The sequence below is a fragment of the Cryptotermes secundus genome, unplaced genomic scaffold (genome assembly GCF_002891405.2).
Source record: "Cryptotermes secundus unplaced genomic scaffold, Csec_1.0 scaffold941, whole genome shotgun sequence".
Classification (NCBI taxonomy): domain Eukaryota; kingdom Metazoa; phylum Arthropoda; class Insecta; order Blattodea; family Kalotermitidae; genus Cryptotermes; species Cryptotermes secundus.
In genome coordinates, this window is record NW_019739977.1 from 1125024 (window position 1) to 1144426 (window position 19403).

The window sequence follows — 19403 nt, forward strand, 5'->3', positions numbered from 1 at the left end:
CCCCCCCCCCGTGCAATGAGTCCTACCGACTGTCTGATATTAACAAACTGAACTGAAACGAAGGATTTCATGGATGCCCTGTTCTACAAGTGGGAGCAACAGGAATAAAGATATATAGATAGATAGACAGACGTTTCCCGTTAACTGTTACTGTCTTCATACTGACGGATAGTGAACACCCAGTGGTTACTCATCTGTGCAGTGCAGGCTGCGCGGTGTCAACTACTCAAGGCATTTCCGGTATCACAACCAGAACGTGTATACATGGAGGGCAATGTTTTGTCATGTACAGGCCATTACTCATGTTACTTCTTTCTCTGAGAATTTGACGTGTCCCAGAGGAAAGTAATATTCGATTTTTAATTCTGTATTTATATTGACGTTTACGTTGCGCATGTCACAATCTAAGTAACAGCACTAGAGTAATTCACAGAGAAAGTTCCGAAAAGTTAGAAGCATTTTAAAATGGTTCTTTACTTGTATTGGTTTCAATTTTTTGGAACTTTCTACAATCTTACCAAAATATTCGTTTTCGTACTGGGGATATTAATGATATACTACGAATTACATCACATAAACAAACTTAGTTAATAAGATGACTTTCTTAATAATCCGGTCTAGAAAACCGAGATTAACGACCGTGGCAATTCGTTGCGCTGACCATGCGATACCCTCTATCCGCAAAATTTCGCACTAACTTCGCTAACAAGCGGCGGTCGCTCGGTCGGTATAGTTAGCTTGCGGACTAAAAGCCACGATGTTCTTAATAAACATATTATCTTAATCTAAAATGATTCAAATGTAAAGACCTAACACAGTCAGTATTTCTACTTCCTTCATTATTGAGACATCATAGGAAACTCTTAATGTAATTCAGGAATGTACGCCAAGAACTAAATTTCATATTGATAAGATTTAAAAATGAATCACTAGCAGGCAATGAGGAAACCAAGACATGAGAATATAATTTCGAAAGAAAACCAATGGAAAGAGACTACTTGTTAGAGAATAGTTTATGTCGCAGTAAGAATTAACATGAATATTAAACGGATTGGACGGAATCTGAATTCAATTCTATAGCAGGATTCTAATGACATTGCTGAAATTACGGGTTCGTGCACGATCGCTACTAATCACCAATATCACCGACTCCAATTTACCTTAGCGTCAAGCAGCAACCAATCAATGAATAAATTAAAATTTATACTTAATAATTAAGTAATGTCAATCTTGGATGTGGTTCACACTCTGAGACAAAGATATTTATGTTTTTATTATTCCTGCCGGGATGACACAATCGATATAGTAACTCGACTATGGGTTGAACGAGCGAGGAACAGGCGTAAGATATTTTATTCCTTTTCTACAGTGTCCAGACCGACCCTGGGACACACACAGCCTCCTAAATAATGGGTACCGGGTTCTCCTTACCAGAGGATAAGATGTCCAGGGAATGAAGATGACCATCTAACAGTTCCAAGATTAGGAATATATGGAGCTATACCTCTACTCCCTATATACGTATATTCATTGCATTATTCATTCATTACCTATAGACATCAGTTCGATATATTTTTTCAGTTCTTTTTATGGTCATAATTTATTTCGCCTTACAGAATAAAATCCAGTTCTCTATGATCGTAAGAATTCAACTCTGGTTCATGCGTGATCCCCTGAGAAATTATCCACATGTATGAAACACACGTGTTAGTGCAGCTCTTGAGGTCATTAGCAGCACACATTATGAAGCGAATTAGTATAGGATAAGTGAAACTAGATGGCAGAAACTGCTGTGACAATTCCATTGCTGGTTGGGTTGCATAGCAGCAGGGTCAATGGAATGTTTAAATTTATTTCTTTTTTATCGCTAGAAAATTCATCTGACCGGAACCCAATGTAGGAAGATGAGAGAAAATAAAGAACGAGATACATTCCAAACAACACTTTACAACTTAATGCTTGACCACGTTAGGTGCAGTATTTCTTACAACACCAAGTGTACGACGTTAAAATTAAAACCCAGTGCGCTCTTTCCTTGTGTATTTGGAGTTAAATCTTCAAAAAGCAGAATGACTTTCAGATATTTCTTTTGCGTTCCTGTCCAGAGATCTGTAGGGACAGCAAATTTAAAGATCGATAAGCAGTGACGAAAAATAAGCAAGAAGCATGCCAGACATTTATTTAGTCTTGCAACGACCAATATAAAAAAAATACTACAGATAACTTTCCATTTGCAGTAGTACGACATAGAACCTTCAAGTTTTCTGAGTTCAAGTGAGGGCGTTTGTGACTAGTTATAGGAAAAGAAGCATTCGGTGCGAGTGTCCTGTTCCCCTAAAAGAGGCCGTACATTTTTTTTAATTCTCTTAGTGGGGGAAGGTGAAGTCCAACTGGGTCCACTCGGCACGTCGGCCACTGATTGGCCTATCGTAGCCTGCCCCGTGTGATTATTATGATGAAGAATTTGGTGGAATGAAGATTGGCAGGGGGAATCGAAGTACTCGGAGAAAACCCGCCACATCGCCTCTTTGTCCACCACAAATCCCACCAGACCCGGGATCGAACCCGGGCCGCCGCGGTGGGAAGCCACTTGAGCTATTGCGCGGCCAGGTCGTACATTTTAGTCTGGTGTTAATATTTCTGACGATGGTGTGTAATGATAAATATTATTATTTTGTACGCTGATAATCGCCTTCAGCTTCTACATAACAGAGCCTTCTGGAAACTGTATGTGTCCGTCATCAGGCATGAGAGGGAAATTTCTTACACTGTTTGGCAAGTGTTAGGTTCTTCTAAGGGCCCCAAAACAATAGGACCCTTTTCTCTTATACCTGATGATAAGGGGATCGTGCCATATCTCAGACGGTTAGTCGCCAGCTTTCTACTGCGGCGGCCGTGTTCGAGCCAAGGTCTTATCATGTGTGGTTTTTGGTGGACAAAAGGGCACTGGGGCAGGTCTTCTCCGAATTCTTCGGTTTCCCGTGCAAATTCTCAACCCACCGACTGCTTAACACTCATCATAATCATCATCATCATCAGCCATCCTGGTCGGGTACAATTGGACAAATAGTGGCCGACGTACCAAGTGGACTCAGCTACACCCTACCCCATGAACCTAATTGAAATATATCTGATGATGAAAAATATCCATTTTTCTAAACGTTGTGTTTAAAAAATTCAAGATAACGGGCAATGTCCAAAATAATAATAAGAGGTAAGATCTTTTCATTATTTACCTTGAGATCTATGTGTCGGTATGTAGGATAATATTCCTCGCTGTGTTACTTAAACGATGTATGAAAATGGGCTATCACTCTGTACTGGAAAGTCTATATTCTCACTTCCCTTATTTTGCTTAAAACTTAAATAAGGTAAAATATACGAAAAATAAAATATTTTATTGCGGATAAACAGTGATAGGATATTACCACTAATAAGTTAGTCCTATATTATATATCAAGAAACCTCAGTGGAAAGAAGAAATTGTGTTATGTAACAAGATTTAAGGACCAGTCAAATGTAAATGAACTGGCCTGACCTCATTTGTCATTTAGTCTACGTCTATAAAGTGACTTCTAGAAATTATTTATTAGTGAAATGTCATTTTTGTTCCTGATTTAACCATTATCAACAAAACATATTACGGCAACTCAGATTGCATAATAAATATGGGAGTCTCAAAAAAAAAAAAATATTACGGCAAGAGAAAATGATTCCTTCGGAACTGTTTTCTTTCACACACATGCGCAAACCACACCGAATCATGGTCATTAAACAAGAGACGCTCTTTCTCATATATACAGGGTGGGGCATATAAACCTTTCCGATTTAAAAAATGCGTTGAATAGAAATAAAGAAAGATGCAAGCAAAATAATTTTATTATTTGAAAGGACATAGAATGCAGTTTTATTTTAATGGGGTTTAAAAATAATATCTTCCAAATGGCCACCTCCGTTTTCCACACACTGACGGAGCCTGTTTATTATTAAAATATTATAAATATATATTTTATCAATAGATATGTACAGTATATTTATCGTTTTATGAGGTAAGTAAACGGTATTATTTTTAACTAAAATGTAAATGGTTCGTGAATTAATTACTATGTTAATTAAATGGTAAATTTTATATGCTGCCAAATTTAACATAACACATAAAAAGTGATGAAGAAAGTAAATATTCATCGTGTCTCTAATATTTAAGTTCATACTGCTTATAGTGAGGGCGCACTTTTCGTGACCAGACACTGCAGCCTGCACTCACCTGGAAAACGATATGCGACAGATTGTCCTCATCTCGATCAAGTGGCTCCAGGAGTTGCAGCTTCTTGCCATTAAGGATGAACACAGGTTTGTCTCTGGGGAACACCAGGTCCAGAGTCACGTCTTTGAAGGGGTCTCCAACTATCGGAAGCTCCACAGGACTCGTACTTTGGCTCACCTCTGGAACACAGGGGTCTTATTCCATGAAGTGTGCCGCACACACACGCACACACATGCACACACTCACCTTTCCTTAGCCTGCGCTACGCTACCCGTAATAGCATCTTCAAACATGCCATTGGCATGATCTCAAAAAGGCAAAATAATTTGGAGTGTATAATAAGCTCAAACCAGAAGCAAAACATTATTTTCACACAGTTTATGATAGATTAGGAGTGAATAACAGGTATGAGGACCATAATTTTCATATCTTTTCCTTGAAAATTTTCTGCTGCGATGCACAGATGGTGTGTTATCTAATGTCATTATATTCACGATTTTTGCAGAGCGTAACTGAGTTTCAACAGGTCCAAGGTGGTGGGTTCTTTCTTTTTAAATTCGCTTAGTGGGGGGTGGAGTCCAACTGGGTCCACTCGGCACTGCGGCTACTGACTGGCCTATTGTAGCCTGCCCCGGGTGATTATAGTGATGGAGAATTTGGTGGAATGAAGATTGACAGGGGAAACCGAAGTACTCGGAGAAAATCCGCCCCAGCGACACTTTGTCCACCATAAATCCCACTTTACCAGACCCGGGATCGAACCCGGGTCGCCGCGGTAAGAAAGCCAGCAACTAACCGCTTGAGCTATGGCGCAGCCACCCACTGATGGTGGGTTCTTACTAACACGATAATGAATCTTGGAATTCTTTGGCCAGAAGTGAGACCATCAGCTTCTAAATAATAAACATGTTCCATGGATTTAGTTGCCGTAATCGTCTTCCGGTACATTATTCGGTGTCGAACGAGTCTGTCTCTGAATTGTAAAGAGGAAGTTATTTTTCTTATTCTTCGACACTCAAGATGGAGGCGACATTTACCTCCGAAACGTCGGTTCACTTTTAACAGACTAGACGACGGTATAGAACTTGTTAATGTCTGGTAGGAATAGAAGTATGTCATTACCCCAGCTGCAATGTGAGATGCATACTGGGGAGTGGGTGGAGTTCAGCCTGCGGCCTGTGGATGTAAAATTGAGGTTGGGTTGCAGTGAGAGGCTTTTCCCAGCGCAGTGAGGGCTCAGGATAACACGACCTGTTTTTTAGTGTTATGCAGTAGGCGTCGGGCGTACTGCATGAGGGGATTCGATTATCGCTCACACGTTACACAATTACACTGAGGCGTATCAGAACGTCGGGCTGGGCCATGCCTTTCTCACTACCAGCATAATAGTATTGAGGGTAAACTATGCCATTTTCAATAGCAGAGTGTCTAGGTTAAACCTCGTCATCCAGAACCTTTGCATCTTTCTGCCAGTTGAAATACACACCGCTGTATTTCTGCTTGTGGCCTATAATTTGTTTGGGAAAGTTGTTCCCTAGTTCTGTGAGAACACTGACTGGGGATCCTGTGTAACAATTTGGCTGGTGTACTTCGTGTTTAAGATTATTCTCCCTATATTAAGACCGAATCCCTCTTTAATTAATAAATTCTTCACAGACCAAAACAGATCTGTATACATAAAAATCTATACACTTTAAACTGAGAAGGAACCCAAGGTTTATTACTGTGTTTCACAAGAGCCCTCCACTAGTCCGTATCCTGAACCAGATCAATCCAGTCCGTACCACCTTATCCAGTTTTTCTAAGATCCATTTTAATATTATTCATCGACCTATGGCTTGGTCTTCTTAGTTGTCCTTTTCCTTCCGCCTTTCCCACCAATATCCTATATGCTTTCCTGTTCTCTACCATTCGTACTTCATACCCTTCCAATCAAATCCTCTCTGACTTGATCATTCTAATAATACTTGACGAAGAGTGAAATTTATGAAGCTTCTCATTATACAGTTTTCTCCAACCTCTTTGTCACTTCATTCCTCTTCGGTTCAAATATTTTCCTCAGCACCCTGCTCTCAAACACCCTCAGTCTTATATTTCTCTCTTAACATCAGGGAACAAGTTTCACACCATGCAGAACCACAGGCAAATTATGGTCTTGTATATTCTAATTTATATATTTTCATACAGAAGGCGAGAAGACAACGGATTCTGGTCTGAATGGTAGCAAGCATTACTCGAATTAATCTCTTCTTGATTTCCTCCTGAATGAAATTTTTATTTGTTATTGTTGTTCCGAGATATTTGAATTGAGCGACGTTTTCAAAATATCTATTACCTATCTTTATGTCACGAATTTGCCCTGAATTCTGGTAACGAGACAGCAGCATATACTTGGTTTGCTCTATGTTTACTTCTAGATCTGCCTCCTTAATAGCGTCAATTAAAGCTTGTGTGATTTTCTTTGCATATCTATATTATCACCCAGTAGATTCACATCATCATCATCATCGACCTACAGCTGATGTGTCCCGTTTAATTTCAGTCCAACCTAGATTTCCTGGACATTCCTAGTGGCATGTTCTAAAGCAAAATTGAAATGGAGTGGCGATAAAACATCTCCTTGTTTTAGACCCTTCTGGATAGGAAATTTATCAGAGAAATGTTTACCTACACGGACTTTACTATACGTTTCATTTAAACACATTTTAATCAGGCTAACTAGTTCCGTGGGTATCCCGAACTCCATCAGAATGTTGTACAATACTTCCCTCCTAACTAAATCATAGGCTTTCTTGAAGTCTACTAGTACGAATAGCTGACGTACTGTCGCATTATACTCCCATTTTTCCACCAGTATCTCACGAATGCATAAGATCTGATCTGTTGGTCTGTCAAGTCGAAACCCACACTGATTGTTCCAGTAACTTCATATATATAAGGACTTAACTTTGGGAGAAAGATATTGGATATAATTTTGTATGAAATTGATAAAAACTATATCCCACGATAATTACTACGATTATTTTTATCGCCCTGCTTGTGAATTGGTACAATAATAGAGTCTCTCCACTGACCAGGCAATTCTTTCTTGTTCTAAACACAATTAATGAGTTTACGGATCCCAGACCGTAATGTTTAACTTCTTATTTAAATCAGTTGTTCCGGAATTTAATCACTACCTGGCGATTTATATCTTTTCAACTGTAGATGAGCAATTTCAAATTCAAAAGGACTAGGACCCGGTACCAACGCTACCGCGAATCAAATCACATTTCCATTTTCTTTTGCTTAGACAGTTTACCAACGAATCCGACCAGGTTCGAGGCTTCTCGAACATTTTCGTAAAAAACTTATTTTATACGGCGAGGAGTCTGTAGCCCAAAGCCCAACCCTCAAGCTGGAGGACCATCCCTAGTCGGCTGCCCGCGACTTCTTATTCAGTTTATTTGCAGCTACCCTCTATATCTGGAGGCCGTCTCTTCCCTATGCAATCTGAGGACGCGCCGTGCCGTGGTGAAAAGTGCCTCACGTAACATAGGTTTCAGCATCTCATTCGATAACAAAATAAATGCTTTGAAAGAATTGAATAGTTATTCATCAACAAATATACAAAAATAATGTATAATATGCTTACAGTTATTTACATATGCCACATATTATAAAATTTAATTTGAAATATCGCATAGGCGCTTCATGTTATTTTCCATTTTACGCTCATGTTCCGGAAACTGTGACAGCCAGCAGGAAGGCGTGTCTCTGGTTAACGGTCAGTCAACCAAGCCAACTTTATGGAGTACTGTGTGCGTTGCCAACATCAAATGCACGCCACAGAATGCTCAGGAAGCCTGGGAGCAGTCGGTCTTTCCAAATGATGAGTTTCTCTGTCTGATTTTCTTTTTTGTGTTTTTTCCTTTTTCGTCGTGGTGGTGTGATAATTCAAATACTGTGTACTTCGCTAACCTCCGTTTTTGTACCAGATGCTGTAGGTTTAAATATAGCAGTATAATATATTTTAATGCTGTTAAATGTCGCCAACGCGAGCTCTAAAATTCTCACTGTATATATCTCCCAGGTTCAGAAAGATACAGGTGTGACAACAAGAGAGTGGTGTTGAAGTTGAAAAATTCAAGGAAGGATACGTGTCCTAACATCACATTTTATTTGACTTTTACACTGAATCGTATAGAAACGGAACCAACTTATGCAGTAGAATGTAGTATATTATAACGGATCTGATCAGCAGGTTGCGAGGCAACAGCTATGTAAATACGATCCAACATGCAACAAAAGAGGAAGCTGTGTTTTCTATAGATCCGACTGACGCGCAAATAGACTGGCTGGATAGCTATCACGTGATGTGTTTACTGTAGTCCTTGTCCGTCCCACAGCTATATAAGTAAGAGTGACAGAATTCGTTCAGGGCAGTTACGAGTAGTAGCGTTAGAAGCACGCGAACAAGCAGGCAGACAGTAAGCTTGAGGAGTGCAGAAGTTTACAAGAAGTCAGCCTGTGGATTTAACGTGTAATTTGAAGACTGTAGTACAGTGACATTGGAAGTGTGTAATTTAGTGAGACTTTAATATTTTAAATAAATCCATGAAGACTACTAGAGATTATGAAGAAAGCAGTTTTCTGGGATGTGGCACCGTGTAGATGTGGTGTTAACCGTTTCGGAGGAACGTATCGCCTCCATCTTCAGGGTAGAATGAAAAATAAGAAAATCCGCAAGCGAAGAAACCCTGAGAACCGGTACAAGCAGACTTGCTTGCGGACTTTCTTATTTTTCCTTCTACCCTGAAGATGGAGGCGATACGTTCCTCCGAAACGTCGGTTAACACCACATATACATGGTGCCACATCCCAGAAGACTGCTTTCTTCATAGTCACTACCGTGAAAACCTCAAATCTTACATAGTAGATATTAGTTTGGAGAGCTTTGTGATGTGAAAATCAGTTACAGTGTAATAATTATTTGTAGTTACGATTTGTAATTACCCAATATATCCAATTACCAATCCGAGCACCGTCTTTAGTCACTGTGACACGTGAAAATATTACAGCACTGCATTATCACATGTTTCGAGCCTTTCCGACTCATTCTCTATTGGATCAATTCCGATTTTCATCGATATTCCAATAGACCTCAATTCCTAGATCGCTTAGGCTAAGGGCTGGGCAATCGAAGAAATAGTTTTCAATTTCTGTAAGGGACAAGATATTCTTATCTTTTCCAGATAGTTCTGAGATTCACCGAACCTTCTGTCCAGCGGATAGCGGAGCTTCTTGTCTGGAGATAAGGATGCCAGAGAGTGAAGATGATAGTCCACTCCAGTCTATTGCGAAAGTTAAGAAAGCACGTAGATATATCTGCTGTTCCCTACGCGTCTTCATGGCGTAATGTTAAGTAAAGTACAGGAAAAACCTAACTTCTACCCACTTCTGATTTCAACATATCGGTACTGCCAGACAATTTCAATTCTCCAAAATGCTAAAAAATTCAGCATCAAAGAGTAAGGTTTTGCTTTCTGCATGCTTCATGCTGGTTTCTTGCTTGGTTTCGCTTAGTGGGTGGTGGAGTCCAACTTGGCCCACCTGACACGGCGGCCACTGATTTGCCTATTGTACCTGCCCCGGGTGATTATGATGATTGATAATTTGATGGAATGAAGATCGGCAGGGGAAACTGAAGTGTTCTGAGAAAACCCGGCCCATCGCCACTTTGTCCACCACAAATCCCACTTGTTCAGACCCGGGATCGAACCCGGGCCGCCGCTGTGGGAAGCCAGCGACTAACCGCTTGAGCCATGGCGCGGCCCTTCTTGTTTGGTTTACCCTTCAACCATTAAGATGGAAGCGACACGTTCCTCCAAAATGTCGGTCGACTTTCAGATAGAACTCTTCATAAACACCTCTGTGAGAACTCCAGACTCTACAAACATGTTAATTTATTTGCGGAGAAATGGCAGATCCCCTTTTCGCATCAATAAAGTAAGTGTAGGCTGGTTTTATGTTGGTTACGGTAAAGCCATTTGAATTCCCCGATTCTCGTAGCGTACTACACATATCTATGCAGTCCCCCAATTTTAAGGCCAAGTAACCCTGGCCTTAGAGGACCAAGTGTAAGCCCTATTATCTAATGCTCTTGTGAGGGGAAAACATTCAGGAAGCTCAGAGAAAGAGCATTTAAGTCCCTTTACTATAGTTTCATGAATCGAAATAGTCCAGTCAACGAAAGAGTAGCTACGGGACAGACAACTAGTGTTTGAGTCCCAGTGGAGGCACAAAATTTTCTCTTCTCCACATCCAGACAAGTTCTTGAGTACTTCAGCCTCTTCTACAAAAAATGGTTGGGGTTCATTTCTGGGGATAATGGAGTCAAAGCGTAAATCAAACTCTCACCTTCATCAGTTTCTGAACTTCATAGACTATATCCTGTTGTGTATATAACATTTGATTTCTATTCATTTAGTGTCTGATGATGACCAAATTGTGGTCGAAACATATAGCGTAGCTATATTTGTAATAAATAAGTAAAATGTACATCAACATCTACGGTCTCCATTGATAATATTTACATATCACTCGTTATGTTGTGTTGACGTTTATAATACAAAAAAATCTAATATCAATTTCTGAGATTAAGAATATATGGAGCTCAGTCTCCACTCAATCGCCTCTATGTCGTGATACTTAAGCACAGCGGCAATAGCAACATAGGCACTGAATCGTATAGACAATATTTGGAAGTCTAACTTACGCGTTCCTCGGCTCTCTTCGATGTCCAGGATAATATTCGACTGCCCTGTCTCAACTTCACACAATCCTGAAACAAAAGTACATACATTTCATATACAGATCTTAATAGAATAACCTACTATGCGTTATTTGCTTCAAATATTTTCTCTTAATAGAAACATCAGAGTAACCTATGGATTAAGAATTGTAAAACTAATAATTCCAACATTTGGACAAATTTGATAAAAGGAAACCAATAAATAATTCCAGTATCTACAAAATGTGAAATATAATCTGGAATTTTCGAACCAACACCATGTTAAGACATTAAATATGGGTATGTAAAAAACTGCTTTCGTTCAAAATGTCGAGGTTAATTATATGACATGGCATTATATTCTATTCGTCTAGATACAATGCTTCATCCATGCATCTTTAAAATACTCGGAGTGCAGTTATAAATAGAGGCTCGCGAGTGAACCACATAATTTTTCAATCAAAATAAATATTTTATCAAAAATTTATTTCTTAAAGACCTAAGGTCTAACAATAGGCCCCTTCGTTGATGGGCGCATACGCTTAGAAATCTGAACGGTCACTATGTTACTAATCAAATTAATCGAAAATTAAAAAAATATAGAACAAACCAATTCAGTGGCGTGACTTCTAGTCCAGGAACACGAAAATTGACCAGTTTATTCAGAATGCTCCTGCAAAATGCACGCTCGATATTGCCGATTTCATCAGCAGTACTTTACTTATGAGGCGTGGAAATCATGTAAATCATGTGACGGAAGGTAAGTATTCATTCTTATTAAGGAGCTCAATATGGTTTAGGAAGATAGAGGACTTACACAGTAGGTGCTTTTAAAGCAGAGGATTAAAGTAAACACGGTAAGCAACGTGATCTGAATTTCGAATATGGTGAACTAGCCTTGGTTTACACGTGGTAACACTGAAGATAGATTAGGCCTGTGTACAGCATTGGTCATAGGAATTGTACAGGTCATAATATTTCAAAGAAAACAGAATCTTTTGCATTTACTTTTGATAATGCCGACAATTTAACAAGCTCAAATCGCACTCAGATATATTCCCGTTTATCGTCGTACAAAATTATGTCGTTAAGAGATACTGAAGCAATTATGAACATAAATATTATAGAAATTTATGTCACTGAGCTGAGGAACTGCTTTATATAATTGGAGAAATCTTTACTTCCAGCTCATCTCATCACATAATGGATCCATAAAACGATGTTCGCATGAAGCAGGAAAAACAACGTCCATCGTTAAAAAGAAGACGAGCAGAAAAATGCCTACTTCATACTGAAATATGGTGCCTAGTAATCTTCTGGACTGCAACAAAAATTTATAACGAACATAATGTCTTCATCTTCAGGGCAGAAGAGCCATCACAAAAAAGAAGTAGGTTCTTCCGAAAAGTTAATACCAATCTATACCAAATTACACGACGTGACAACCCAGAAGACAGTATAAAAACTTATCACAAGTATTTACCTCCGTGAGAATCTGAAATAAATTCCATGTATTTAATTATTTAATATTGTTTTAAGATATTTCCCTTCACCACAGAGAGGCTACAATCATAAATCAGAGCTGTACTCTTATATTTGGACATTAGAGTTAAGTTCCCTAGACTTATGTTTCCATTTATTTCATATCAGAGGCCTGCTGCTTTGCAATGCATTGGGCTGCATTTCAGTCACAGAAAATTTAATATAATATTAGTTGAGGCACTATGCTACAAGCCGGAAGGTCTCGGGATCGAACCCGATGAGGTGGATTTTTCAATCGACCTAATGCTTCCAGCCGCATAATGGCGCTGGATTCGACTCAGCCTCCAACAGAAATGAGTACCAGGAATATTTATGGGGGTAAAAGGCGGCCGGCACATAAGGCTGGCAACCTCACTACAATCTGTCAGCCGACTGTCTAGAAAACGGGAGAGCCCCAACATCTCATAATCCTATGGGCCTCCACGGCCTGCTACAGGGATAGCTTTACTTACTGCTTATTGTGGAGGTAAAATCAAGAAGAATGAGGGGGCACATGGAACATATGGGAGAGGTGAGGAACATGTTCTAGCCTTAACCGAAAATCCCAAAATAAAGAGACCGCTTTGGAGACTGAGCGTAGATGGGAGGATATTGACCTATTGAAATAGCACTTCCAAAAACTGGGCGTGGAGAAATAGACTGGATTCCTCTGTCTTAATGCAAGGTAAAATGCGGTTTTCTTTGAACCGTGGAGTTCTCTAAATCTCTGCGAATTTCTTGGCCAGCTGAGCCAATAATAGCTCGCCAAGAAGTAATGTAATTCTGAGCTATGCATGGATTCTTAGATGATGTATTATTGGATCAAATCAATAAATCTGTTCTGGCCCCACATGGATGCTTGCCTGAGAGAAAGCTAAGTTGAAAAACGAGGAGCTGCACCGGTTTCCTGAGCATGACAGCGCGAGAATGTTGGTTTATATTAACGAACTACAAGCTGCACAGTGTTAGGCAGGTCATATTTGGTCCGACTACTGTTTGTCATTGTCACGATATTGTAATTTGTCCCCATCAGATTCCTATACAGCCTGGCCCATGCTCTTGGCTACCCGCAGTGTGGATCCCATCAAGTAAAGTCTTATCACGTACACAGATATGATTTCTAACAGAACAAGACCATTTTTTCATAGATATATTAATTCTTGTTTCACATAGACAAACAAATTAAATATTTCTGCTCTCCAAAGGAAGTTATTATGCATTATTTATCCAGTCGCTTAACACGTGATAACTGGTGTCGTGGCCAAAGGTAAGAAGCTATTCCGGCATTTGCATGAAGATGCTTAGATAGGCTCTGAAAGAGCTCAGTCAGAAGACCGGTACATGGACAAGGATTTGAACCCACCTCCAGAACGGGATGGCTAACCACACATTTTTAGAGTGATAATGGTGGTGACGGTAGCGTGCGAAATGCTCCCAGAGTTATAATTTTTAAAACTGCCACGGTTACAATTAATCACTGCTGGAAAAGCAGGTTCACAAGAAATTTAAAAAAACGCGCTCGCACAAAATTTGTACAGCGAATTATAAAATGTCGGGGTGACTGATTTCGATCAGTGTGTTCCAGTTGAGTTCAAAGGGGCGGGTTTCGTAAGACATAGGCAAATATTGACACGTGCTCCAAGATTTTACAGAATGACAGGGTTTCAAGTTTTTTTTTTCCTTGGTACTAGACCCCGGTGGGCCTAGGCCTACCTCCATGAACTTTTCCGTTCACTTCGGTTTTCTAGATCTTACACATTCGGTAGGACTCCTTGGGCGGGTGATCAGCTCGTCTCAAGGCCTCTACCTGCAGACAAACACAGAAAAACACACACAAACATCCATGCCCTGAGTGGGATTCGAACCCACGATCCCGGTTTCCAAGCGATCGAAGACAGTACATGCCTTAGACCGCTCGGCTACCGTGACCGGCGGTTTTCAAGTATATTGGACATAAATACGCACTTTGAGAAATACGTCGCTTTTGTTTATACTTTTAACCAAATTAATTTTACTACATAAGAAAAATAAAATTATGTCATCATACCCGCAGTTATGTGGCTACTAATAATACTTGAACTAATTTGCCGAGTTTCATTAACCCAGAATAAATATAAATTTTTCTTCTTATACTCTCTCTTTCACTACCATCAGCAGAACCCGAGGAACAACAGAAAGAAATTACGAGTTGTGCATAACATTATTAGCGTTATCAATTTTGGATTTCGTAAAAAATTATTACAATTAAAATGTATATCCATAAAATAACAACAGGTCTCACGAAGGCGAATATATGGCCAGATGAACATTGTATTTTCAGGCAGAAGAAAATGTCCAATATTACTATCGGATAAAGAGCCAACCACAACCACACAGTCCTTTCGAAGATCACAAAGAGAGCGGTATTATTCGAATTAATATTTTTAGCAGATGCTAAAATTCAGATCGCTTCCATTGAACTAGACAGAGCGCCAGGTGGTCAGCTGGAATATTATATTTTGATTAAGTGTCTAGGAATTGAAGACAAGTATGAGTAAACGTGATGAATATGATATACTGTAGGAGGGTGTTGAGAAGTGGCTGTAGCTACGGGATGAGAGATCGATTCTTTTGTGTGGAACTGTATTTCTCTCAGTGTAAAAATAGTTTTAAGTTATTAGATATGTTTACTAAGTAGCCGAAAAGAGAAATAATAATTCATACCTTGTGAGCATCACACCATGAGAGCGTGTCGGATGTGAGGAGCTCCACACAATTTAAAATTCACTGGATGGACGTCACTGATCAGGTTTATGCTCCAGTGGTTTTACTTACTAGTTTAGTTTCATATTCTGAATTCTAAACAGAAACATGAAACAACAGCCCTGCTCTAGGCAAAATTGCAAGTACATTTATTCTCGGTATTACTGGTGACATGAAATTAGAAAGCTAAAGATGGAAGAGTCTAATAGCATGACTCTCATACTGAGTTTCAGAAACGGACGGACACATTGAAAAAATCATACCAACAAAGCTTTTAAATTAAGGAAAATAAGTCAAATATTAAACAATAATTAGTGCCTATGATTTAACGATTATATATGAAATATGACCATGCATCAATGATTCAAGAAATCCACAACTGACTACACCTTCTCACCGTTGAAGTTTTGCTTGAACTTACTGAAATTGAAAACTAATATCACTGGTCATTTAGTTCAAAGGTTTTATAAATGAATCACGTCTACTCGTATGTATCTTGAAGGAGCAAGTTGTGATTTTGCGTAAACGAGTTCTACTTAAGTTTGATTTAAATCTGCAATTGATCTAAACTCTATTTCGATAACAATGAAAATGAAACGTATAAATTTAGAACCGAGAGAGGCCAACAACGAGAAAGTTGACTATATCCATTATTAACGAAGATCATATTTATCAGACAAGAATTTTGTGCAGCAGTGGAAAGGAAAATATAAGTATCCTAGAGGAGATAAACTGTGGTAATAAATGTTTTGTTTCCCATCATAGGTTATGCAACTTCATGTTCTACTGAGGTCAACCATAGTTTAATGCCAGACTGACAGACAGGTTCTTTGGTAGGTTCTAGCCATGATGGCGGATGTATGAGTAGAAAGCGGTTACAGATCGTGTTCAAGCTTGTGTACAAAACACTCACTACACTGAAGTATGATGGAAAAGCAAACAGAACGTGAGATATTTTTAAACAAACAAATACTTATTTTAGAGACAATAGATATAAAGTAATAAAATATATACCTCAATTGTATACAGTTTTTAGTACAAAGGATATGAAATTCACATTTGAGAGGTAATATTGTTCGGCCCTGAGGATAAAGATGTTTCTTTTCAAGAAATAGCCAGAGAATTTTGATAAAACTTGATATAATAAGGACGTTTACCCAGCTGTGTCGGTCGAAACTTATTTTGTTTTCTGTCAGTCCATTAAAACCTGATTTATGCGTTGTTCATACAGAACGTCACAAAGGGCATCACAAAACGATTCATTTTCCAAAACTTTGGAACATAACGTGAGTAAAGATTTGAAGACTGTAACTTGTATTCGGTCCACAATTATACGCCTGTTTACTGATTAGATAAGGGTGGGGGACGAGAAATGCCGTAAAAATTGTTGTCTATCATTCCGAAAGGAAGAGACCACTTGTAAGACTTATGAGGAGACGGAAGATAAAGTTGAAATCGATCTTGAGCCAGACTGGATTCAACTTGCTCATGCTAAGTTGCAGTGGTGAGTTCTTGAAAACATGCTATTTAACTTTACAGTAGGCTACCTTTAAAGTTGGAGAATCTATTGACCAGCTGAGCATACATCGACTTCTCAAGGAGAAGTCTGCTTCATGGAGCAGGTTTCTCAGGAATCTAATTGCAGCTAAGCAGAGACGCATGGAGTAGCTATGATAACAAAATATTAAGAATTGGCCATGCTGAAATTACGAACACAAAATCATATATGAAAAGGAAAATCTCAAAGACGCATTCAGGAAACACGTATGTTCCAAATTAGTGCTTCCACTTGTATTATAAGATAAATAGTTTTACAATAGAGGCCCCACGTACTCATAATCCATCTATGTTCAATGGTGTTACCATTATATATAATAACTTTCAAGAATATCATCTTTCATGAAAATGGCAACAGTTGACAACAGAGGGACTACTGCTGACATATCCGACTGCCGACAGATATAGAATTACTCTCGACTAGAGTACGTAATGGTATCAGATAACGACGTTATGATTTTACTGTATAAGAGTTTAGACCTACGTGACGTGTTTAGTCCTAAATTCAAGAAATGTCCTGTAGTTTTCTTCCAAACAATATAGAGAGCAGTGGTTATGATTTTTTAATGGTGGCTCTTGTGGGCTATATTTGCTTTTCGTCCAATAGATCTGCATTGGAAACTAGGTTTCCTAAGAGTATCTCCTCAGAAATATTGCTCCCTACTGAGCTATTCAACAAATTCCTCAACTGCTAACCACAGTATTCATGGCCGTCATTAAAAGTGCCCGGCCCTGGACGTGTCAGATCGATTAAATTAATATCTCTCAAACTGAAATCTTAAGGACCAATTCAGAATTTATTGGCTCACTTATGTCTTGACGTAAGAAGTGGCTTCTATCCAGGATATCATCCAACAAATTGATGTATGAATTTCTATTTTCCTTACTCATGCTGAATTATAGCCTGCCTACATATATTACTTTAATCGTTCTAATAATACTAAACGCAAGATACTACCAAGCTTGTGTTTAAGTAATTTCCTTCATTAATCTCTCTTCTCTAATTATTGTCAATAAATTTGCTTGAAATTCAAATTTGTATCAACTTATCAATCAGCATTCTTACTTTGACGTTCTGATTGCATAGTAAACCTTCACCACGCCTTCTTCATGGCTGGACACAGAGAGTTGGCTCAAGCGGCAACGCTTCTGACGTGTATTTCGTAGGTGTCTGGTTCGAATTACGTCGGGACATCGGCTATCCTAACTGAGGATATTCGTGGAATTACTCAGTCACTAGAGGCAAAAATGGGACATTACTTCAGTCAGGCAAAGACCGTTTCCTTCCACATCCTTTTCCAATCCATTTTCATTAATATCCCAACACACATGCTATATCTCCTGAGATACTGGGAACGTTGGTAAATTTGTCACAGATATATGAACAACACGCCCGGGTCAAAGAATATTTACTAGTGCCTGTAATTATAAGAGATGCTTATTTCTAAAAAAGACTGTGTAGGAGAAAAAACCGGTTTTAAGTTTACGCAGCCGGTCCAAAGAATTTGCTTAGTAACATCCCATTTCAGTTCATGCTCTTAACTAGAACGCTTCTAGCGATTTATGTAGTATTAGAGTGCTAATGTCCCACTCAAGGCATGGATGTTTGTGTGCGTTTTTCTCTGTTTGTGTACAGGTAGAGGCCTTGCGACGAGCTGATCACCCGCCCAAGGAGTCCTACCGTATGTCTAAGATCTAGTAAACCGAAGTGAAACGGAGAGTTTCATGGAGGTAGGCCTAGGCCCAAATGAGGGCTGTAACGCCAATGGACAAAAAAAGAGTGCTAATGATTATATGAACCACAATGTACGTAGCAGATCGAGTAAGTCGTAAAAAGACTCAATTAGAATAAACGATCCACAGGATCAATTCCGGAATGACGACTTCAAAGTAGGGGCCGTATTGTCTGCTGCATCTTCTGAGTTGAGTCCCCAGAACGATGTTCATCTTTCATTCTACAATCTGGACCTTACGAAAAAGATGAGTACAGAAGACTGAAGTTCAACGGATCATATCCATCTCACCACTGCCAGGAATTACATGAAAACCAGTAAACCGAGTAAACCGAGTAAACAAATTAAGAAAAGTGGTTAATGATGCAGCAGACGACACTGAATGGTACAGATCAAATTTGAGAACGCATGCAAGCAATGGATAACGAAAAATTACCAGAGAAAGCTCACTTACTGAAGTCCTCAAGGAAGTAAAGACATACATGTTGACAAATGGTTAGGTAAATTAACAGTTTCGACAGAGTCCGTAGCAGCCTGGTCTTTAGTGTGAGGAGAATGTGATCTGATTCTCACTTCCATTCAGCTGAGTGACAATTTTCACTCGGTTCAGACAATGGTGACTGCTTGCTTGCTTGCTTGCTTGCTGTCCTCATGGGAGTGATGCATTGCAAAGATATACAACAAAGCGACCGAAAGTGTTATTTGTGTCGGATTAAAAGTTCTCATACCCGTGACTGTGAAGAGTTCTATCTTCTGGAATACAACATCTCGTAGTCCAATGAAATTAAGCCGATGTTTCGGAGGAACTCATCGA

The 19403-nt window shown here is 39.1% G+C and overlaps 1 protein-coding gene across 2 annotated transcripts in view; it reads right to left on the minus strand.

Annotated features, from left to right (window-relative positions):
• Nucleotides 1–19403, minus strand: part of LOC111872250 (cadherin-99C) — a 118164-nt gene that overhangs the window by 93658 nt on the left and 5103 nt on the right. For both annotated transcript variants that reach the window (XM_033754630.1, XM_033754629.1), the window contains exons 2-3: nt 11022–11087; nt 4265–4443 (exon numbers count right to left, since the gene is read on the minus strand). In XM_033754630.1, coding sequence (XP_033610521.1) covers nt 4265–4443; nt 11022–11087 — 245 coding nt within the window. The remainder of the gene's footprint in view (nt 1–4264; nt 4444–11021; nt 11088–19403) is intronic.